The following is a 25,264-nucleotide window of genomic DNA, read 5'->3' on the forward strand; positions in this document are numbered from 1 at the left end:
ATTGGTGGTAGAGAATGGGCACTAGTGGAGGGATGGGTACTTGATCATTGTATAATTGAAACTGAAGCACGAAAGTTTCTAAGTCTACAACTGTATCTCATGGTGTTTCACTAATTAAAAAAATTGATTCAGGAAATAAAGAGGGGGAAGGGGAGAGAGAGAGAGAGAGAGAGAGAGAGAGAGAGAGAGAGAGAGAGGTTCAACTAGTGGAAAATGAACCCATGATTTTTAAATAAAATTGAGACAAAAGTATCTCAACTGAAATGGTCTATATGAAAAAGACCAAAATGATCAATGCTGGCAGGGCTGCAGTGCAAAAGGAACTCTCGGTCACTGTTGATAAGACTGTTATATGGTTCAGGCTCTCTAGAAAATGGTTTGGATATCTCTCAAAACACTACCAACAGGGGCTAGAGAGATAGCACAGCGGGTAGGGCGTTTGCCTTGCACGCAGCCAACCCAAGTTCGATTCCCAGCATCCCATATGGTCCCCTGAGCACTGCCAGGAGTGATTTCTGAGTGCAGAGCCAGGAGTAACCCCTGTGCATCGCCAGGTGTGAACCAAAAAGCAAAAATTAAAAAAGAAAGAAAGAAAGAAAGAAAAAAAAAACATTACCAACAAACTTCCAGAAGATCCTGCAGTTCCACTCCTGGAATACAAAAACATTTATCTAAAAAGACACATATGCACCTATGGTCACAACACCATAGGTAAAATAGCCAAAATCTGGAAACCACCCAAGTATTTGGCAACAGACAAGTGGATAAAGAAACTGTGGCAATGGACTACTACTCAGCTACGAGAAAAAATGAAATTTTGCAATTTTCTGAAACCTGAATGGACTGGAAGGTATTGTGATGTGAAGTGAGTCCGAAAGATAAACACCAGGTGCTCTTACCCACATGTGGAGTACAGAGAAATGAGAGAGAGAGACAGAGTGAAACAAAGCCTGAAGTATGATCAACGGGACTTGGAACTAAAGGTGTGTCATGTGGGAAAACTATGGAATAGCGTTGGAGGGGTCTGGAACACTGGGGGAAGGACTGGGTGCAGTATCTCTGCAATTATAAAGCAATGTATATATAAATCCAGTTGGTAACAGCTCTAGTCCAGCGGTCGTCTTTTAATGAGATTTAGAGACGACCGCTGGACTAGAGCTGTTACCAACTGGATTCCACGGGATGTCAAAAGACTGCGTGGCCGCCCACCTACCAGATGGTCAGACTTCTTCATCAAGATCATGAATGATCGGTTTGAGGCCCTTCATGTTCCCGGAGCGAACAGATGCCATTGGGCTACACTAGCACGCGACAGGGACAAATGGAGACGTTACTGGCGCCCGCTCGAGCAAATTGCCAACTAACGGGAAGTTAAGTGATTAAGTGATATATAAATTCAATTATAAATAACTCTGTAACTTATTTTATATATAAACTCAATCACGAATAACTTTATAACTTTGCAATTCAAAGTGACTTTATATATCTGCATATAAATCTACATGTATACACACATCAACTGAGCCACTTATAGTTATACCCTAAAATCAATGAACTACTGACTTATTCTCCTGAATCATTTGAAGGACATTAGTGCAAAACTACCTTAAGATGATTTTCATGGTTCCTCTTAGCTATTTTCCAACACAGTTTACAATACAAATAAAAACTCAAAACCAAATGCAATTAAATGAGTCAGGTCACGGTCCTCCTGTTGTTCATCAATTTGCTCGAGCGGGCCCAGTAACGTCTCCATCATGAGACTTGTTGTTACTGTGTTTGGCATATCAAATACATCATGGGTAGCTTGCCAGGCTCTGCCGTGTGGGTGAGACACTCTCGGTAGCTTGCTGGGCTCTCCGAGGGGGGGCGGAGGAATCATTAGAACTCGCCTCGGCCAGTGCAAGGCAAACGCCCTACCCGTTGTGCTATCGCTCCAGCCCGCAATTGAATGAAAATAAATAAATTCACTTAATAAAACTAGATAAAGAAAACATGAGGAAATGAAGTGTCAAATTCTTTGGGGGCATCAATGTTGTATTTCAACACTTTGTCTTTTAATTTCTATTAGAATAACCTTCCTCTTTTCAAGGACTATCAGGGGAGTGATGACCATTTCTTCAAGGAAATGTCACCATGCTAATTTACATAATGTTAAAATACAGGATTAGGAGGGCCCGGATTAGAATCCTTTCTAATTCTATAAGCACTCAAAACAAACCTCATTTGAACATTCTGTAGATTTTTCTGACCACTTACAAAAAGTCAATGTCTGTTGGTGAGACTGCCTTAAGCTCAGCCTCTAGGGAAAACAGTATGAGGAATTCTCCTAAAAGCTTCCATATGACCTAGTCAGTACACTTCTTGGTATCTATGCCAAAAATACAAAAATCCTTATTGAAAAGAAAATATGTATACTTATGTTCAATGCTTAACACCGTAGCCAAGATATGGAAGCAACCCAGATGTCAGCAAGAGATGATTGGATAAAGAAGTTCTGGTATGTGTCCACAATAACATATATCTGTAAGAAGAGATCATGCAATTTACCGTCAGTTGGATAAAACAGAAGGATACTGTGTTAAGCAGACAAATCACAGGGAGAAAGGCAAAAACTGGATGACTTCACTCATCTGCAGTCACTGTCACTGTCTCATCCCACTGTTCATGATTTACTCGAGTGGGCACAAGTAATGTCTCCATTCATGCCAGCCCTGAGATTTCAGCAGCCTCCCTTTACTCGTCTTTCCCAACGCTGCCGTATTGGAGGCTCTTTCAGGGTCAGGGGAATGAGACCCGTTAATGTTAGTTTTCGGCATATCGGATACACCATGGGTCGCTTGCCAGGTTCTGCCGTGAGAGCGGGATACTCTCGGTAGCTTGCCGGGCTCTCTGAAATACATATATATATATCCCCATATATGTTTCCCGCTCTCTCTGTCTCTCTCTCTCTCTCTCTCTATATATATATATATATATTTCCATCTGCAGTACGTAGAGAAATAAAACATGGGAATGTACAGCACTGAACAGTGACAAGCTACTGGCCTTGGATTACAAATTTAGCTTACCAAATGGCAGGGAGATGGAGGAGTAAGTGATGCAGAAGGATTATAAATTATATTAGGTCATGACAGGAGAAGTAGGAGTAAGTGACAAAAGGGAGGAGGTATAAATACTACGTCATTGGCAGAGGGTCTGGAGAACTTTGATGGTGGTGAGACATGATAGACACACTATCAAGAGGCGATATCAAGATCATAAACATTAAAGAGCTTGAGTGGTAGGGCAGCAGGTACAGCATCTTCCTTGCATGTGTCTGACCCGGGTTTGATTCCTGGCATCCCATCTGTCCCCTATACACCATCATAAGTAATTCCTGACTGTAGAGCCAGGTAAGGCCTGGGCACTGCTGGGTGTGCCCCTCACCCACGCAAAGAAAAGGATCATAAACATTAATACTACTGTCAACATGCTACCTAAATACAATGGTAAAAGTTTTAATAGTCTTTAGGAAAATAAAAATCTCTTTGAGCCATTAAAAAAGAAAAGGGACTAGAAAGATAGCACTCAAACTAGATTAAATTAAGAAGCTTCTATACCACAAAGGAAGTGATGACCAGGGTACAAAGCCAACCCGCAAAATGGGAGAAATTATTTTTCATTTCAGGCAAATGAAAAAAAAAGTTCTGCACCACTAATCATCAAGGAGATGCAAATCAAAACAGTAATATCTCATATCACGTCACAGCACCCATCAAAAACAAACAAGAACAACCAGTGCTGGCACGAAGGAAGGGAGAAAGGGACTCTATCCACTGCTGGTAGGAATGTCAACTTGCCCAGCCTTTCTGGAAAACAACATGAATATTCCTAAAAACTCTAGGAATTGAGCTTCCATTTGACCTAGTAAATCCAATTCCTGGATCTTTTGTCCCTTCCAGGGTCAAAAACAAAACTGTGAAAAGGCATTTGCACCCCTATGTTCCTTGCAGCGTTATACACAATAGATATCTGAAAACAACCCAAGAGTACAAAAATAGATGACTGGAAAAAGAAACTATGGTACATATATACAACAGAATATTACCCAGCCATAAGAAAAGAAAAAGCTATACAATTTGCTGCCACTGAAGGAACCTGGAGATTATCATAGTGAGTGAAATTAGAGGAAGAGAGGCCGACAGAGAATGCTCTCTCTCATACCTAGGATATAAAGAAACAAAATGATAGAATAACAAATACCAAAAGAAAATGGAAATAAGAGAGTGAGAAATGGCATTCAACAGGAACCACGACAACTTGAGGGGTCTGGGGACTGGACAGTCATGGTGGAGGGACGTGTTCAGCCAGGAGGAGGCGATGCTGAAAGGCGGCAAAGGGTCATGCAGGAATCCCTGTCAGCAACAGTGCTGTACGGCACAGTGCAGACACACAGACACACACCAACACAGACACACACCAAGGTGCTGTCATAAGAGCAGACTGGTGGGGGGGGGCAAATGGGGATGGAGGGGACACTGGTGAAGGGAAGGAAGTAGACACTGGTGAAGGAAGAGGTGTTGAAACACTGCATGCCTAAAACCAGTCATGAAAACTTCTAATTTCACAGTGACTAAGATAAAGTATTTGCTTTGCATGTGGCTGATTCTGATTCAATCACCTGTTCCACATATGTTCCCCGGCATAGCCAGGAGTAATCCCTGTGCAAAGAGCCAAAAACCCCTGAACGCAGCTGGCTGTGGCCCAAACTCCTCCTTCGAGTAGTTAAAATATATAAATAAGTACAGTAAAGGCAAAGACAGACAAAATGAAAGGACTAACGTCTCAATAAAGTGTCATCTAAGGGAGCTGTGGGTGCAGCTCAGAAGCAGAGTGCATGGAGGTACAAGCCACCAGCAGGTCACCGGTACCCGCAGGGCGAGTGCATCAGCAGCCTGATGATGCCTTCAGGCTTCCTGACAACCAAAAACAACTGTGCCTCTGGCCAAACCCCAACATCGTGGGGCCAAGTTTCCCAAGAAATTAAACAGCCAAAAGTTAGGTATAAAGCTCATCTCTCGGCCTTGCTTCAGAGACCCATAAATAAATCTCAAAAGAGATCAAATCAGGTCATTTAAGAATATTGACAGCCAAGATTCAGACTCACAAATTAATCTCAGAAGAGGGCAGCATGCTGCAGAGATGTCTCCCCACCCTGCTCCAGGCTGATTTCACAAGGGCACCTCAGAGGGGGGTGTCCAAAATGAACCCTGGGAGCCCAAGCCTCTAGAACCCAATCACCATCATGCTCACGGCCTACTTTCACAGGCTCAGAGAATGAATTTGCTGAAAAACCCAGGTATGCGGGACCAGGGACTGAAAACTCCAGGCTTGCTGGAGTCAGGGATGGTTGGCCTCCCCCATCTCCCTGTGCTTCCGCTTTCCTGGCAGTCACGCTCAAGAACTGCCTCTGGGTGCCATTTAAGCGCATCAGCAGCCATGATCCAGAGGCTCAAAAATGAATCTCAAAGGAGAGCAGCATGCCGCAGAGATGCCTCTGGACCCCAAATATTTAAAAGATTTTAGAATTCCATGAATGCTCAGCCACTTTCGCAGCCACCCAACATCGCTTACTATTCATAACAAGCAGTACAGAATAAACTGTCTAGCATCTGCCTATGGGGCAGGCTTGGGTGCTGGTGGGAAAACTTGAAATAATGGTGGTGGGAAGGTGTAACGGTGGTGGGATTGGTGTCGAAATGTTGAACGTAAACAATTATTGTGAACAACTTTATGAAAATAAAATTAAAAATTAAAAAAAGACGTAGAGTGCATAATTAATATGTATAAAAGGCTTGGAGCTCCATCCCCAGCTCCATCCCCAACTTAACCAAACAGATTAAGTTGTTGTATAAAAGAGACATCCCAAAAATATTTTTTGGGGAAAAAGCAAAAACAACCAAGATGGACACTAAGGATAGGACTCAAGTGGTAGAGTATACGCTTTATGTAAGTCAGTCTTAAATTCAATCCCTAGCATGGTAGAGTAATGCCAGCCCCAGTCTCACTTATGAGAGTGAGACTGTCTTTAAACTCTGGGTGGCAATCTTGATACACTGCCATCCACCAGGGAAGGCAGGGTGATCTGAAGTTCTTTTACTTCCTTAAAATAATTCAACTCTTGATTATGCAAAATGTTTCCCTGTGGAGCAGACAATGTAGGCTCTGAACAGATGCAGCAGATGCACAGGAATAGAGTTGGCTGACAGGCAAAGGCACCTCGAAGTGCGAGGACTCTAAGGGCGCCCGGAAAGCAACCAGCAGAGGGCAGTACTGCCTCGTGTGTGGGGCACTGAGGTCTTGTGTCACTGAGGAGGCGCTCACCATGATCAGCAGCTGCTGCTGTGCCATTCCCCTGATCTGGGCTCAGGAGTCCTTACTCTAGGCTGGGGTCTCCAGCAGCACCACTGAAATATGAATGAGTCACAGCTGATTTAGGAGTCAAAACGAGAGCCAGTAAAGGCACATGCTAAACACCTCCCCTTGCCCCTCTGGGTAAGGTGCTGGACAACAGCACATCTGAAGCACTGACTAGAGAGCAAATCCGCATTCTGCTTCTGGGAGGGAGTCCCGAACGCTGCCAGCGAGCACCTGCAGTTTTGCCTACCTGGTTGCTGCATCAAGGTCTCATTCTATTGTCTAGGATATCCTAGCTTTGTGGAGACCGAGCAGGTCTTTCCACTTGCTGAAAAGGTCAAGGCCTTCATAGCAATTCACTGGCATTTGTGAAATAAATCTAGAAAGAGATCAAAAGCCAGAGATACAGCAGTGAGTCCCAGAAGACACCACAGAGCCGGAGAGCTCTCCAGACCCCATACTGAGCCAATTTCACTGGGGCACCCCAGACGGAGCAGTTGCGCTCTCTCCCTGCTCCAGATGGAATCCTGGCGATCAAGCACTTCCACAAGCAAACCCAGGCATGCGGTTTCTAGGACTAGATCTCCATGCCACATGGCCACAGAGCACCGGGCTCTGCCGCTCGCTGGCCTGGCTGTCACACCCACAATGTGCCCCCAGGCGCCATCTTAGCACACCAACAGTCCTGGTCCAGAGACTCTTAATTGAATCCCAAAATGGATTAGTGCGCTACAGAAATGTCTTTGGAATCCAACCATTTACAATCTAGGATTCTAGAAGTGCGGCCGCAGCACACAAGATATTCAAAATGAACAATGGACAATAAACGATCTAGCATCTTCCCCTGGCAGGCAGGCTTCTATGGTGGTGGGAAAATTTGAGCAAAACATAATGCCCAAAAAGGCCCTCCCGTTGATCGTCGATTTGCTCGAGCGGGCCCAGTAACGTCTCCATTGGAGACTTTGTTGTTACTGTGTCTGGCATATCGAATACGTCATGGGGAGCTTGCCGGGCTCTCCGAGAGGGGCGGAGGAATCGAACTCGGGTCGGCCATGTTGGCCGCTTGTAAGGCGAACGCCCTACCCGCTGTGCTATCGCTCCAGCCCAATGCCCAAAAGTAGAGAGTATTGGGGAAACTGCCTGCCATGGAAGCAGGGTGAGGACTGGTGGTGGAAAGTGTGCACTGGTGGAAGGATGGGTGTTCGATCACTGTACAGCTGAATCTCAAACATGAAAGCTTTGTATCTCACAGTGATTCAATTAAAAAAAAAGTAATGTGGAGTTCATGCCAAATTCAATCAGCTTAATCAATGGCTGAGTAAATAGCATTAGTCTACATTTTAAAAAAATTTTTAAAAAAAGCATTATTTACAAGGTATAATAACTGAAGTTCAATATAATGAGACATGCCAGAGAAGAACTGCCCACTCAGATAACATTCTAATTTTCATATTCTGAAGACTCTCATTCCATTTTCCATAATGGCTATACAAATTTACACTCCTCCAAACAGTCACAAGGGTTCCTGTTCCTTCACATCCTCAACCGAGAGTATTATCTCTTGTCTTTTTGACGGAAGTTCTCTACCAGGTTTCAGAAGGTATCTTGTTGCAATTTTGATTTGCATTTCTCTGATGACTGGTAATGTGGAACATCTGTGAACTCTGTGGCCATTTTCCAGTTATACTTCTACAGCAGTCAGAAATAAGGTAACTAAGATGTACAGAATTGAGGACATTAAAAGTAAATTTGCAGCTGTATCACCCTATTTAAAATTTTAATTTTCTGGAGCACATGGCCACATTTGAGGCCACGTGATATCTCATACTCTATGCCACTGATGTACCAAGAGTAGCACACCACATTTGATGGAGCGTAAAGTAGAAGGCAACCAACTTCGATCAAAATATATATTTATATATTAGCACACAAGACTCAACCTGTAATAATGTGTTAGTAATCTCTTATACCAGGGCTTAATGGCTCCGAAGTGAGATACAACAATCTTAATAAACTTTCCTCTAAGGAAAACTTTTTAGATCGTTTTTAGAAGATTATTCATAATAAGCAATACAAAATAAATTATTTAGGATCTGCCTTTAGGGCAGGTTTGGGTTTCAGTGGGAAAATTCTAAATGATGGTGCTGGTAAGATGTAATGGTGTGGACTGGTGTTAGAATATTGAATTATTGTGAACAGCCTTATGAGAACAAAAGACTACATTTTTAAATGAAAGACTAATAAAAGACGAAATAAAAGTCTTTTAAATAAAAGACTAAGTAAAAGACTAAATTTGTTGTTGTGCTGTGAAATACTGCCATCACAGAGGCTGACTGACGGCAAGCTTTTCCTTGCGTGACTCTCTCCTCTGTTTTCTTGGCACTGATGTGGCTTGGTCCGATTGGAGCTGCTTTTACTTCTAACTGGTAACGATAAGCTGATAAGCCTGAGGCCTGATCTGGTAACACTGCATCTCTGAATCGTTCTGTATTGATTTTACAAGTTTAACTGTCAAAGACCATCATGATAAATCCTGAAAATGGATTTCCAGGTACATTATTATCCTAAGAATTTGATTCAAAAATTATAGAAGCAGGATTAAAATCCTAGAAACTTGAGTTTTCAACTCTACTAATAAATTCTTCTGGACAAAGCTAAAGAATGTAACTTCCCCATAACAAAATATCCTTTCAATATCAAAGGTATAAAAGAAGGGGATTCTTACTCTAAGATATACCAAAGCACATAGATTTGGTATATGTCCATGTAGAAGAAAAGTAGATTTAAATCTGTTTTAGTGTCTATATTTTTACGATCCTTTAGTCTCTTGACATAGTGACCATTTTAATAAAGTTGAAATACAGTATTCAACTGAAGCTCATACACATGGATTAATTCATTCATACCTGAAATCAAGATGCAAGTAAACACTACAAGAAATCAGTCCTGGGTGGGAGGGCTACTGAGATCATTGGTGGCAGAGAATGGGCACTTGTGGAGGGATGGGTACTCAATCATTGTATAACTGAAACCCAAGCACGAAAGTTTGTAAGCCTACAACTGTACCTCATGGTGTTTCACTAATTGAAAAAAAGAAAGAAAGAAAGAAAGAAATCAGTCCTTCCCCATTTCTTAATCACATTTTTAGAAAGGTGAATCTTTGCTAGGTTAAACCTGTCTGGTAGTCATGATTTGGATGGCTTTACCCTGTGTTCACATTAACCTTCAATGAGGCCACAGACAAAGCATTTGAAGCGAAGATATAAAGCAGCCCTCTGCAGAGCCATTTCTGCAAATATATAGTGCTCTTCTTTAATCAAATTAAAGTTTAATTACCACCTGGTGAGGCTGAGCACTGTTTGACCCCGCCCCCAACACACACTACAAATTAAAGGCAAATCTTTTTATGAATCTATCTTACTGCAAAGAAAACCCAAGGCTGAGTGGTGAGGGACAGCATAAACCATCTCTATCTGAGTCACTTTCACTAATAACCAGTAAAACCAATCTCAGAATGTCTACCTGTTCAGGTGGGATTTTGACTATATTCCCCTACCAAAGAGGAGCGGGCAGTCAGGGAGACCGCACTGAGGTATGGAGTATGTGTCTTGAGTACATCAGTTTCTGAGTTCCATTCCTGGCCTGGCCCCGCTGAGCATCACCACCTGGTGAGGCTGAGCACTGTTTGACCCCCCCCAACACACACACACACACACACACACACACACACACACACACACGAGATACCAGGATTGCTTATGCAACTCAATTAAGGAGACCTGAGAAAAAAAGTTTTCCTAAATGCCAACTCAGTCTTCTTAGGCTTGCCACATCACAATCAGAAGTGACACTCAAAGTTAAGGCAAGGAAGTTGCAAATGTTATTTTTGAAAGTGTTACACCATAAAACTAACAACTAAAAATAAATAAGTATGGGGGCTGGAGCACAGCGGGTAGGGCATTTGCCTTGCACATGGATGACCCAGGTTCGATTCCCAGCATCCCATATGGTCCCCCGAGCACTGCCAGGAGTGATTCCTGAGTGCATGAACCAGGAGTAACTCCTCTGCATTGCCGGTGTGACCCAAAAAAGCAAAAAATAAATAAATAAATTATGATTTACTAATCATACTTATTAAAAACAAGTACAAATTGCAAGTATGAGCAATTGGAGAGTGAGACTCCATATAAGAAATATACATTTGGAGTATCTTTGAGCACCAATATTCTTTTTGTGACAAAACAGAATTGGCTTCAATTTACTGGCACCCTTCTACTCTATGGCATCAAACTGAGATCAGAGCCGATGTTCAGGCTTTCCCAATTCAGGTAATGACTTGGTCACTGACATATGAGAAGAGGTTTATGATATTACTTAATGGAGTATCATAAAATCATTAAAAGTTATTAGGTGGGGCAAGAGAAATAGTCCAGAAGGCATGGACCTGGCTTTGCATGTGGCCAACCCAACATCCTTTATCGTCCCCTGAGCACAGCCAGGAGTAATTCCTGACTGCAGAGCTAGAAGTAACCCCTGAGCATTGCTCACCCAAACTCCACATCCACAAAAAAATAAATTAAAAAATTTTATTAGGAAGTTTCCAAAGCTAACTGGTATTATGCTAAAGTATAAACCTTCCCTGAAGCTTACAATAAGTGATCAAAAAACTAAACAAAGTTAGCAAATAAGAAGTTGAAAAACAATACAAAGTTTTTTTGAAACTCAAGAGCTCTTAGGCAAGCACCTGGGACTTTGAATGCCAAAAGCACTTCCTGGATAGAGACAATGGGTTTCTTCTTAAAGTAGAGAAAAACATAATTATGTGAAATCATTAATGGTAGCATGAGAGAACGAGAGACGACCACATTTAATTATTGTTTAATTTTTCTCTTATCTGGCTCCATATATTCTGCTTTAAATTACATAGCATTTAACCTGTTGAATGCATAATTAAATATTGATGGTGCCTTTTTTTTCCAATTTATTTATTTATTTATTTATTTTGCTTTTTGGGTCACACCCAGTGATGCTCAGGGGTTACTCCTGGCTCAGCACTCATGAATCATCCCTGGCAGTACTTGGGGGACCATATGGGATGCTGGGAATCAAACCCGGGTCGGCCTCGTGCAAGGCAAATGCCTTACCCGCTGTGCTATTGCTCCATCCCCTGATGGTGCTTTTTAAATAAATAATACGATTAGAGAAAAACACACTGGAGTTTATTCCATAGTCTTTCAGCTCTCAGTCACTGAATCTCTCTCTCTAACCTCTGACAGGTCTCCTTCTCATGGCAGAGAGCAGAATCTTACTGTCTGGAATGTAAACAATATTTGTAGGTAGGCTGTGAAACTTCCTATCTATTGAACCACTTCCTTACCAATCATAGTAAATTTTTCTTTTTGTTGGTGAGGTCTGGGTTATACCCAGTGGTGCTCAAGGCTTAGTACTGGCTCTGAATTCAAGGGCTGCTCCTCACAGTGCTTGGGAGACTGTATATGGTATGGGGATCAAACATGAGCCAGCTGCCTGCAAGGTAAGAAGGACCCACCCACTGTACTACCTCTCTGGTCTCCAAATATTTTTCTTCATTTCAATTTGGTTTTGAGACACATCCAGCCGTGCCCAAAGGATACTCCTGCCAGCTATGGGGGTCACTCCCAGCAGTACTGGGGGGTCATGTGGTGCTAGTAATCCAATCCTGGTCTCCCATAGGCAAAACATGTTCTACAGGCTTTTCAGCAAGTCCCCCACTTCCACGCTAAATTTTACTTTTTCTTTTTGGTTCGCACTTGGCAGTGCTCAGGGCTTACTCCTGATTCTGTGCTCAGGGATCTCTTCTCTTGGGTTCAGGGACCATATGAGGTGCCAGGAAATAAACCTGGCTGGCTGCATGCAAAGCAAGGACCCTGCCCACTGTACTCTTTTTTTTGCTTTTTCAGTCACACCCGGCAACGCATGGGGGGTGGGGGGAGGCACTCCTGGCTCTGCACTCAGAAATTACCCCGGCAGTGCTCAGGGGACCATATGGGATGCTGGGAATCGAACCCAGGTCGGCTGCGTGCAAGGCAAACGCCGTCCCCTCTGTGCTATTGCTCCAGCCCTGTAACTAAGTTTTAATGGCATCAAATATACTGCTGTTCAACAATGAGATTTTACAAAAGAGGGAAAATCACTTGTCAGAAATCTAACCACCAAAGAAACATAAACTTACATAGCATGGAGTTTAAAAATTCTCATAACTGACAACGCAATGATCAACTTCCTGTATTAACAAACTTTCCTCAATTTAAGTGCTCTCTTTTTAAAACCACACTCTAATACAAATATGCCAAATTCACGCCTTTCATGACTTTATTCATATAGACCTTTCCGAATTCTCCTAATGACTCTTTTCAAGCAGGCAGGGCTTGCTTTTTTAAGGCAGGGACGATATACCTACCATAACTTTTCTTTTTTCTCTTGGGTGGGGACTCCTGCCAGCTCTGTGCCTGGGGTTCCTCCTGGCAGTGCCCAGGAGACCCTGAGGAGGCATGCGCTCACCTCAGTTACCTCTCGGCCCATTCACAGCCTTTCTAGCTTAACACACAGAGAGGCTGCCAGGCAGCGAAAAGAGGAAAAGCTTTACAGAAAGACCAGACTGATGTTGAACCCTAGCTTTCCACAAGCAAGCTGTGTAGACTTGGGTAGCACCTCAAACTCCTGAAACTTCAGTTTCCTTGGAGTGAAACTGACTGTATGTAGAAAGCACCACAGACCAAGGGGAAAACAATCCACACTGGGAACACGGGTGGGGAACGGGACTGGTGGAGGGATGGTACTCGAACGTTGACTGAAACGCTATCACGAAAGCCTGCAAGTCTGCAACTGTATCTCTCAAGGTGATTCATCAAAATAACATATATACATAATTTTTAAAAAGGAAAAAACAATGCCATTCATATTGTTTTCTTTCTTCTTTTTCCTCTCTGAATTTCCATGGCATAAATTTTATAAATCCATTTAAATTAGATCATGCTCATAAATTAGATCAGTTCTAATAAATGCATCTAAACCCAGAGGGAAAAATCCTCTCTTTATCACTCATCCATCTTCTGAGAAAATTCTGCCAAAAATTATCTTGGATTGGGTAAAAGGTAAAGGTAAAGGCCCTCCCGGTGATCGTCGATTTGCTCGAGCGGGCCCAGTAACGTCTCCATTGGAGACTTTGTTGTTACTGTGTCTGGCATATCGAGTACGTCACGGGGAGCTTGCCAGGCTCTGCCGTGCGGGCGAGATGCTCTCGGTAGCTTGCCGGGCTCTCCGAGAGGGGCGGAGGAATCGAACTCGGGTCGGCCATGTTGGCTGCGTGCAAGGCAGACGCCCTACCCGCTGTGCTATGGCTCCAGCCCTGGATTGGGTAGTCTTTAATATAACTAAGACTGGTCACAGTACTTCTCCACATCCAAAACTTTTCTTTACATTTAAACTAGGGTTAAATATTCTCTTAGTGAGCATAAATTCCAAGACCTGTTTATTCTCATGGTGTTTTCCCGAAATAGGAAAAGTAAGAAAAGACTTCCTCATATTAAACAAACCTTGTATGTCTGGAGGGTTTTTGTCTGTTGGTTTTGGTTTGGGGGCCATGGCCAGCAGTGCTCAGGGGCTACTCCTGGATCTGCATTCAGGAATTACTCCTGGTGGTGCATAGGGGATCACGTGGGATGCCAGAGATCAAAATCAGGTCAGCCACGTGCAAGGCAAATGCCCTACCCTCTGCACCACTTCTCCTGCCCCTAAGTAAACCTCATATATAACAGAAACTCAAATACTTTTACCTGAGAGAATGGAAGAAATATACATGATTTTTCTATAAAAAAAAAAGTAAGGCAAATTGTATAAATTATTTAAGAAAGCTAATATCATCACCTTCTAGTCACATCTTATGTTGTCTGGGTGTCAAAGTATCAGACAATGTAAATCATGCTTCACCACTTTAACAGCAAAAACACTGGAGACGTGGCAGCGTGACCTCTCATACAATTAAGCCGCTGATACACCAAGAGCAGCACACCACGTTTGATGGAGTGTAACATAGAAGACAACCTATCCTCATTAAAAAAACATGTTATATGTGTGTGTGTGTGTGTGTGCATTAGCACACAAGACGCAAACTCTAACAACATGGCAGTGATCCATCACAGGGGCTTAATGGCTCCAAGATGAGATACAACAATTTTCACATACTTTTTTTTCTAAGAAAACCTTTTTGTATCATTTTTAGTCAATTATTCATAACAAGCAATACAAAATAAATTATTTATCATCTGCCTTTGGGGTAGACTTGGATGGTGGGAAAATACAAAATAATGGCGGTGGGAAGGTGTAACGATGGTGGGATTGATGTTCAACTATTGAATGTAATCAATTACTGTGAACAACTCTTTGACAATAAAATTTTTTAAAAAATCATTGGAGGAAGACAGTGCTTCAGTAGCCTGTTTTAGGGGGTGCTATGTTCAAGTAAAACATAACCATTCTTAGGAGGCCAAAGAGAGAGTACAGAGGGAAAGGCAATTGCCCGGAACGCAGCCAAAACTGCTTCAAATCTTGGCACCACATCTGGTCACTGAGCATCAGCAAGGGTCACTCCTGTGCACAAAGCCAAATTTAGCCTCTGAGCACCACCTGTGTGGCCCAAAACATAACCCTCACTCCTCTAAAAATCAAACAAAAAAAGTAACTATCATTAGAACTAAAGCAAGACTACCTTAAAAGCTTCTGTGGGGGGCTGAAAAGATAGTCCAGTGGGTATGGCCTTTGCCTTGCACATGGCCCACCTGAGTTCAATCCCAGGCACCACATATGGCATAGCCAAGAGTGGCCGCCAAAATAAAGACAAACAGAAAAATCTAAGAAGGAATGAAACAGCAAAAGAGTATTACAAAAATTACTTTTAAAGGATGAGCAATAGCACAGTGGATAGGGCATTTGCCTTGCACACAGCTGACCCGGGTTCGATTCCTCTGTCCCTCTCAGAGAGTCCAGCAAGCTACCAAGAGTATCCCGCCAACATGGCAGAGCCTGGCAAACTTCCCGTGGTGTATTCAATATGCCTGGCAAGCTCGTGGTGTATTCAATATGCCTGGCAGAGCCTGGCAAGCTCCCCGTGGTGTTTTCAACAGTAACAACAAGTCTCACAATGGAGACGTTACTGGTGCCCACTCAAGCAAATCGATGAACAATGAGAGGACAGTGCTACTTTTAAAGGATGACAGAATTAAGACCAAACAGATACTAGATTCAAAATATATACTCGTGGGGCTGGAGCAATAGCACAGCGGGTAGAACATTTGTCTTGCATGCGGCTGACCCCAGGTTTGATTCCCAGCATTCCCTACGGTCCCCTGAGCACCGCCAGGGGTAATTCCTGAGTGCACGAGCCAGGAGGAACCCCTGTGCATCGCCGGGTGTGACCCAAAAAAGAAAAAAAATTGTGGAATAAATCAAGAAATAATGAGAGAATTCAGGGCCAGAGAGATTGTACAGAGATTAAAGACTCTTGCCTTGCAAATGGCTGTCCTGGGTTCCCTCCCCAGCATCACGTATGGTCCCCTGAACATGGCCATGAGTGACTGGCCTGTGCAGAGAGCCAGGAATAGCTCCTGAGAACCACCAGATGAGGCCTAACCACCTGCTCCCCACCTCCCAATAAAGAGCAAATAAGGGTTGACAGGGAGGCTATCGTAGAGACCTTAAGAAACCATCCAATCAAGGTCATATCAAATCACAACTCAATTGCCTCTTCAGTTCTAAAATCTAGCAGAGGTCTGATGGAATACTGCAGTGATTTCGTACCTATCCTATATAGTCATGAGTTCAAATCCCTGGTGGCCCCTATATGCCCAGCACGACCCTTGAAACTCTGGTGTCTGTGACCCCTGGAACTGAACGAATTCTTCACTGTCCCACAGGGGAGAAGAGATACCACAAAAAGGGGTGGGGGGTGGGGAGACAGCACAGCAGGAAAAGCACAAGATCTGTGAGGACAGCCAGGCACGGAGGCAGGAGACTCTGTGACGTTCTCTTCCGGAAGCAGGGTTTTATAGTCTCTGGGTCTTGGCCGTTGATGGGATTACACGGTGCCAGGGGACAGTTGGTGGGTGTAACGCCTACTTACTGGAAGATGGGGGATCTGGGTGGAGGAGGCCCCAGTCCCAATCCGAGCAGGCTTGGAGATCCTCACTGAGGCCCCCTGAAGGAGGGTGGGTTGAGTTTCTCTCCCCACCCCGAGCAGAGCCCCGGCAGCTGAAGACCTCCGGTTCCAGCCACAGCCATGCTTAGGACCACTCTCCACACGTTTGGATGAGCCTCACACATGAAGGAACCGGCAGGGGAGCCCAGGTATGTGGGAACCAGGGAGTAGGTCTCCAAGCCTGCTCGGCTCTGGACTGGGCCTCCTCCACCCAGATCCCCCATCTTCCAGTATGTAGGCGTTACACCCACCAACTGCCCCCCAGCGCCGTGTAATCCCATCAATGGCTACCCAGTGACTATAAAACCGGCTTCCGGAAGAGAACAGCGCAGAGTCTCCTGCCTTCGCGCCTGGTGGTCCTCATCGGTGCCCCTTGGAGGAGGGTGGGTTGAGTTTCTCTCCCCACCCTGAGCAGAGCCCCGGCAGCTGAAGACCTCCGGTTCCAGCCACAGCCATGCTTAAGGCCACTCGCCACACTTTCGGACGAGCCTCACGCATGAAGGAACCGGCAGAGGAACCCAGGTGTGCGGGACCTGGGGCGTAGATCTCCAAGCCATATTATATTTTAAAACATATTAAATTACACTATCATATATGCTATCAATTATCACGGTATCACGGTCCTCCCGTTGTTCATCAATTTGCTCGAGTGGGCCCAGTAACATCTCCATTGGAGACTTTGTTGTTACTTTTTTCATTTTCATTTTTCATTTCATCATCCTGTTAATCGTCGATTGCCTCGAGCAGGCCCCAGTAACGTCTCTTTCATCCTAACCCTGAGATTATATTCACGGCTCTTTAGGAGAATGAAAACCATCATTGTTACTGGTATTTGGCATATTTGGTAGGCCACGGGGAGTTTGCCAGACTCTGCCCTGTGGGCAGGCTACATTCGGATAGCCTGCAAGTTTGTCCAAAGTAGGAATGAGGTAATAAGATGTCGCGCGGCCGCAAATGCGGCCGCGCGGTTCCGGGATCTGTTGTTACTGTGTCTGGCATATCGAATACGTCACGGGGAGCTTGCCAGGCTTTGCCATGCGGGCGAGATACTCTCGGTAGCTTGCCGGGCTCTCCGAGAGGGGCGGAGGAATCGAACTCGGGTCGGCCATGTTGGCTGCGTGCAAGGCAAACGCCCTACTGCTGTGCTATCGCTCCAGCCCATCAATTATAAAATATAAAATATTTAGTATGTGCTAAATTTCAAGTAAGTCTAATTCAGAGGAACTGAAAATATATAGTTATGTTACTGTTTCCTGAAATTTTCAGATTTAAGACTGTAATTAAATTTTATATGATGACGAAAATCTGTGCTATATTATGACAGTCACTAGGTACTGGCATTAAGCACTTAAAATCTGAGCAGCATGACTTAAAGAGCTGAAATTTTAAATTCTATTTTGTTTCCATCAATTTAAACTTAATAATTATTACATATGGGCAGTGGGCACCACGTTGGACAGAGATGATCTACCTCTCAGCCATCTAAGTAGGTTGGTGAAACTTACGGAAAGGCTACAAAACAAAACCTAAAAGAGTAAGAATAAAGTCATTTATTGGAAGAAGTAGATATTTAAAAAAAAGAAACAGAGGTGAGGGGGGAACACAGACGTTTCCGGGGATGTGCCTTGCGTGCCAGAGCCTGCTGGAGTCTGAGCTTGCCGGCAGAGAGAAAGAATCACTCAGGATCCACTACCTCAGGTTCTAGCAATAGCATTTCCCCCACACATTGCATGGATACATCCTCCTGTGTGTATATGGGGTGGGGGGGAAGTGAGGGAGTGGAGAATATTTGAACTCACTAAAAAAAATCTAAAATGGACTGCTCAAAAATCATGTGGACCAGAGACACAGCAGGGAATCCCAGGGGACACACCCCCCGGAGGTCTCTCCACAGATGGGGCAGGGTCCCCTCTCCGCCACTGCAGATAACCCCCGATGGCCACAAACTTCCAGAAGAAAAACCCAGGTATGAAGATGCCAGACCAGTCCCTTCCCATCTCCCCGCCCGCCCCCTCGGGTCCCGGCCTTGATCCAGAGACTCCCAGATGAATCTCAGCATGGACTAGGCCTGTACAGAGATGTCTGGGCCCTGGTCACTTACACAGAATCCCAGGAGTGCGTGGCCGCAAAATGATATTCATAATAAGCAACAGAAAATAAAATAACTAGAATCTGCCTTTGGCAGGCAGGCTTGAACACTGGCGGGCAAATTCAAAATAATGGTGGTGGGAAGGTGTAATGGTGGTGGGATTGGTGTTGAAATACTGAATGTAATCAATTAATGTGAACAACCTTATGAAAATAAAATTTAAAAATAAAAAAAAAAACAACCATGTGGATCTCCTGCATTGCTACTAATTCTATATGAACCGTCAACCCCTAGAAGGGCGAACAGAAATGATTAAAGTGAAATGAATGGGGGAGGGAGGGGCCAACAGTTACACTGTCCCACGCCCAACTTATGGACAAGACCGGACTGTTCATTCTACACCTTGAACACAGGCATGGAACTGTCGATTGGTTAACAAAGGTTGGTTATTAAGAAGAGTCTCATCTCAGGACATTCACAGTGGAAAATCGAGCACTTAGACAACCATGCTACGAAGTGAAAAACGTAAGAATGGAGAGAAGTAGGGCAGGGATATTTAGAAAGGAGACCCATGTAAAGGGTGATTAGGCACTCAGGCAAAGGAGGAGGACTGCAGGGAACGTAGAAGAACAAGAATGAGAATGGTACAGACACAACGGGTGTGTAAGTGAAGCTACGGTTTTGTGGCTGGAACTTCAGTGAGACTAAAACTCTGAAGAGACTGAATGAGTTTTGACTACTGCTTCTTTATTATAATTTACTATAATTCTTTATTATAATTTTGGTGGTGGTGGTACTTCCAAACAACACACAGAAAATGCAGGGGCCACACTTAGAGATGCTCAGTCAAGTGAGCCAGACGGTTCACTGCTAGGGCCCAGGGAGATGACGCTGCTTGGGTCCACAGATTCAGGGAGCACCACAATGACCCCAGTGACGCTCGGGAACTACTGAGGCCTCCCCAATAGTGCGATGGTCCCGCAGGGCCACAACCAGTGGTGTTTGAGACGTAGGCTATTTCTTTAACAGTAAGGAACTACTGCATGGTACTGAGCTTGAAGAAGGGAGGCTGTCTAGAACAGAGCTAAATTCAGATGGGTAATCAGACTATAATGAGGGACACTAGAGTCTTCAGTGAATATATTGTTTATAGAGACCCAGAATTTATGCCCCTATCCTTTGGTAACAACTTTGATTTTGCATTGGGAAAACATTCTCTGCCGCTGAATATGGTCCGTGAAATTCTAAGCATTCCCCTACCCCAAGGTTCAGGGTTGGACACAGAACCCAGGCCTGAGTGAGCAGCGTCCCCGTACCTACCTCCTGATGCTCTGGTTGTTACAAGAGTAGGGAAACTCACACCAGTTAACGTGAAGAGTCAAACCCAGAATTTTTGCTTTTGTTGCATCTATGGAGATTACAACTTCAGAGGGGCGGGAAGGTATGTGGCATAGGGTAGGGCAGATCTGCTAAAAAAGGCCAAGAATTATCCTACAGATAAATTTACCTGAAAATGAAGAAGAAGCAGAACCCTCAGATGGAAGAAGTTCTTCTTTAAGAACCTACATTTGATCATGCCTGAAGAAATACTACGACCTAGATTTTTTTTTTCTTTTTGGGTCATACTCAGCAATGCTCAGGGGTTACTCTTGACTCTGCACTCAGGAATTACTCCTGATGGTGCTCAGGGGACCATATGGGATGCTGGGAATTTAGCCTGGGTGGGCCACATGCAAGGCAAATGCCCTACCCGCTGTACTATAACTCCAGCACCTGGATTTTTTTTTTTAAGTCACACTAAGTCAGTATTTAGGAAATGGAGGTAGTGGGGAGGGAAGCCTCAAGAGAAAATTCAGGAACAAGGGCTAGAATGACAGTGTAGCAGGTAGGGCATTTACCTTGCACACGGCTGATCCAGGCTCAATACCCAGGGTCCCATATGGTCTCCTAAGCACTGCCAGGAATAATTCCTGAGTACAGAACCAGGAGTAACCTTTGAGCACCACCAGGAGAAACTCTGGAGCACAGCTTGGAGTAACCCTTGAGCACTGCGGGTGTAGCCCAAAATACATGAGAGAGAGAGAGAGAGAGAGAGAGAGATTTATTCAGGAACCAATCTCACTGGTCTCAAAAATCAGAAATGATAAAGAGGGAAGTACCAAATTACACTCTGGCTTCTAGCTTGACTGATGGAGGGGGAAATGCTATTAACTGAAATACAGAACAGAGAAAGAAAAAGTTTTGGTGAATGATATGAGCTCATTTGGGGGATAGTAAAAATTATCTTAAAGGGCCAGAGTGCACATAGCTGACGTGGCTTCAGTCCCCAGCATTCCATATGGTCCCTGAGCACTGCCAGGACTAGTTCCTAAGTGCAGAGCCAAGAGTAACCTCTGAGCATTGCTAGGTGTGCCCCCCAAACACACACACCAAAAATAAAAATTCCTTTTAATTATCTTAATACTCATATCCTGACTATTTCTATCACTACACCAGAAACTGTGCATGGAGCTGTGCTCCAAGCTCAGGAGTGCATAACTAAAGGGTGCCCAGAAGACAGAACTGCCAGGGCACCATTCCTACCACTGTTCAGGGCTCACCAGACAGTCTCTAACAAAAGAAACTTAGGAAATTCCAGGGAAAACTAAATACCACCCCTAAGCACTGCAGTTTTCTGCTGGTGATAACTAGCTAATTGAAAACATAAGGGACCCTATAAGTATATATATATATATATATACATAGATATATAAAATTTCAAGGAGAGGGTGGTTACTGAGTCCTTTTTTTTCCTGAAAAAGGGGAGTACTAAGTCAAAAAAGTTCAAGCTATACCATTACAAACAGCAACCGAATGAGCGCATACTCTCCTTATTTTAAGAGCTAACAGGCGCCCTGTGAGAATTCCATGCACATCATCTTACTCAGTCTGCAGCCAAGAAGGCATTATTCTCGCCGCTTGGACAGAAGGAGCCAAGCCAAGCAGAGATGCAGACAAAATGCTAGTCTGTACAGCTCCATCAGACCAATCGCTTTCAGAAACGCGTGCAATAGTTGTACCCATACATATACATGATCCCATCCCATCAAGATTTTTTCTGAATTATTTTGTTGACCACATAAAGGTGAGGTCTCCAGGGACCAAGACACACTCCCTTGATTCTCAGGCAGAGGCTCGTGTTTACCAGATGCCTATCTAGTAGCTGAGGAGGCCATCAGGGCCACTCCACCTCATGAAGCAACACACTCTGAGCAGCTGCCAACAGGGGACAGGCCACAGCAATGAGGCGCTTCGGGGGTGATGCCACACTGGCAGGAAATGTGGACTGCAGCTTCTCAGTTACCAGGAAGGCACGGAAGAACCAGGACGGAGAAATGACACCTGCACAGGGCGGTCCTGCTCATCTGTATGACAAGCAAAGAATGCTACAGAACTGATTCCTACACATTCCTTTTCAAAATGTTCATCACTGAGGCCGGAGCAATAGTACAGCAGGTAGAGCATTTGCTTGGCACACAGTCAAACCAGGTTCAATCCCAGCATCCTATATGGCTCCCTGAGTCTACCAAGAGTGATTCCCGGGCACAGAGCCAGGACTGAGTCCTGAGCACCACTGGGTGTGCCCCCCCACAAAAAAATACCCGAACTCATACGTTTCTTTGTTCCAGTAGCTAAGCACATAAGAAGTAATGAAAGTGCAAGTGTCAGTATTGAAAATGAAGACTCTGGAGTTTGACTCTGATTCCACCATAACGGTTGTGAGCCTGGCACTTTATTTGTCCATCTATCCATGTCACAGTGCCTCATGTGATAAGTGGTAATCATAACAGTACTTAACTCATGCCGTCAATATGAGAATTCAGTTAGTTAATACAAGGTTCATAGGCAGTGCCTGGCATGTGGTAAATAAGAATTTGCTAAAAACCAATAAATAAGTAAGCCAATGAGATGTTCACTTAGTTGGGGAGGAAATTTCCACTTGAATTCTGACCCTGTCTCTCCCATATGAACTGGTAGAGAAAAACTAAAAGATTTCTAAATCCTCCATTTCCTAAATACTGACTTAGTGTGACTTAAAAAAAAAAAAAATCCAGGGGCTGGAGTTATAGTACAGTGGGTAGGGCATGTGCATTCCACACGGCCGACCTGGGTTAAATTCCCAGCATCCCATATGGTCCCGTGAGCACCATCAGGAGTTTATTAGAATTTATATGGAACCTTTGAATTTTCTTCTTTGTGATACTGGGTATCAAGCCCAAGGGCGTCCATGTGCAAGTCCATCTGCCTCGGAGAATATCCCTGTCTCACACATATGTAAGGAGCATTTCAAAGACATCTGGAGAAAAATAGCCAATACATACAAGCAGAAACTGAAACATAAAAAAGGAAGTAAGAGTTTGCTTCACTGAACATTATCATTAATAGATTTCACAAAGGAAGCCCCAAAGTCTTTCAATCCAGGCTTTGTACAGCAGATGACAGACATAACGAGGGGTTATCTTCAGTCTCTGGCCTCTAGTAACTCCATCTATTTTTATTTTTATTCATTTTTTAAATATCCAGCAAAACTCCCACATACACATTCCTGCTCTATCCTGTTCCCATCCCATAGCCTTCCGAGGTTAAAACCAGAGTTACTAGTGAAATAACCAAGGAAGCGCCAGGAAATACCAAAGTCACCAGTCAAACCGTTGTTACTGTGTTTTTATCGTAAATCTCCCAACTTCTAAAAGTGACAACAGTTCCGTGTACAGAAACGTGCATTGCTTGGGAGTGTTGTGGGGAGGCAGGATGACCCAAAGACAGGCCAGGGGCAGGACAGGGGGGAGGCAGAATGGGTCTATGGGCGGGCAGGGCAGAAGTGGGATGGTGCGGCGACAGGTCAGGCATGCAGGGGGGAGGGGGAACAGATCTGGCTATGGGCTGGGCATGACAGGAGGGAGGGGGAGGGCGGGTCTGACTATGGGATGGGAAAGGCAGGGGGTAGGAAGGATGGATCTGACTGGGCCGGGGCACAGGAGGGGGCGTGGGGGGACAGTCACTGACAGCTGGGCACGGCAGGGGTAAGAGGGATGGGTCTGACCACAGGTCAGAGGCATGCAGGGGGGTTGGTGGGCCGGGTCTACTACGGGGCCGGGGCACACGGGGGCAGCGGGGATGGGTCTGACTATGGGCGGGGGACGCAGGGGGTAGAGGTGACGGGCCTGACTGCGGGCCGGGGACGCAGAGGGTAGAGGGGTTGGGTCTACTATGGGACGGGATGCAGGGGGGAGAGGGGTCGGGCCCGGCTGTGGGCGGGGGACACACAGAGGCAGTGGGGGACGGGGACGCAGGGGGGAGAGGGGACGGGCCTGACAGTGGGCCGGGGACGTAGAGGGGGAGGGGACGGGTCTCCTACGGGCCGGGGAGGCAGCGGGGAGAGGGGACGGGCCTGACTGCGGGCCGGGGACGCAGCAGGGCGGCGGGGCGCGCCCGGCGAAGGCCCGCGGCCCTGCCCACCGCGGCTGCCGTCCGCTGCCCCCCGACGGCGTCCCCTGCCCCCGGCGCACCGCGCACCTGCTCTCCTCGGGCGGGCTCCCCCGGCCGCCGAGCTCCACGGCCGCGCCCTCGGGCCGCATCGGGTCGCCCTCCGCTGACAGCCGCGTCCCGGCGCGTCTCTCCGGAACGCAGGCGTCGGCCGCGTCGGACGGGCTTCGGAGACGGACCTCGGACGGCCCCGCCGCCGGGTCAGCGCGCACCGCCCACTTCCGGTTCCGAGAACTACAGTTCCCAGCAGGCCCCGGGGCCCGGCCGCTTCCGCCGGCGCGCTCGCGGGGCCGGGCGGGGCGGGGCGGGGGAGGGGGCGTGGCCGGGAGGGGCGGGGCGGGGCGCTGACGTGCGCTTGCCGAGCGGCCCCTTCCCACCCCGCGCGGTCCGACCCCGTCCTGGGTCCGGGCCGCCGGAGCACCCCCGCGCGGCCCCGCGTGGCCACACCCGCGAGAGGCGGGGGCGTCGCGGGGGCGTCCGCCGCGGGGAGGTTTTGCTTCCCGCGCGGTGCGGCCCCGCGGAGTCGGGCCTGCGGGCGGCCGGCCGGGCGGGTGGGCGCGGACAGCTGGGGGGCGCGGCCGCAGAGGCGGGCGCGGGGGTGCTCGGCGGGGGCTGTCGCGAGCCGGCGCCGGAGGGGTCGAGCCTGCGGGCCCGGGGACCGGGCCGGGCGCGCCCGGAGCTCCCGCCCCCGCCGGCCCGGCCCGCCGGAGGGTCCCGGGACTTGGGGCGACCTGAGACCGGAGAGGGCGCGGGCGGCCGGCGCGTGCCCAGGCCCCAGGGCAGGGGCAGACCCCGGAGCGGGCCGGGCCGGCCGCGGCGTCCTGCGGGGTGAGCGCTGAGAGCCAAACCCGATCAAAAGCCGGTTGGATCAGGGTCGTCCAAAGGTTGCTTGCAACACGTGGGTGTGTCGCCGCGTTGCTGCGGCGGCCAGGCTGGGTCCGAGGGCTGAGGCGGCCGGCGCAGGACGGAGTCCGCGGCTCAGGCCGGGGAAGCCGAACTGCCAATTCCACGAAAACTGA

The 25,264-nt window shown here is 46.3% G+C and overlaps 1 protein-coding gene across 4 annotated transcripts in view; it reads right to left on the bottom strand.

Moving 5' to 3' along the window:
* RUBCN (rubicon autophagy regulator) overlaps positions 1 to 24,421 on the bottom strand; it is a 66,155-nt gene extending 41,734 nt beyond the window's left edge. For all 4 annotated transcript variants that reach the window (XM_056127140.1, XM_056127138.1, XM_056127139.1 and 1 more), the window contains exon 1: positions 24,276 to 24,421. In XM_056127140.1, the coding sequence (XP_055983115.1) occupies positions 24,276 to 24,337 (62 nt within the window). In that variant the 5' untranslated portion in view covers positions 24,338 to 24,421. The remainder of the gene's footprint in view (positions 1 to 24,275) is intronic.
* Between the last annotated feature and the right edge of the window lie 843 nt (positions 24,422 to 25,264).

The sequence above is a fragment of the Sorex fumeus genome, unplaced genomic scaffold, assembly GCF_029834395.1.
Source record: "Sorex fumeus unplaced genomic scaffold, SorFum_2.1 ptg000063l, whole genome shotgun sequence".
Classification (NCBI taxonomy): Eukaryota; Metazoa; Chordata; class Mammalia; order Eulipotyphla; family Soricidae; genus Sorex; species Sorex fumeus.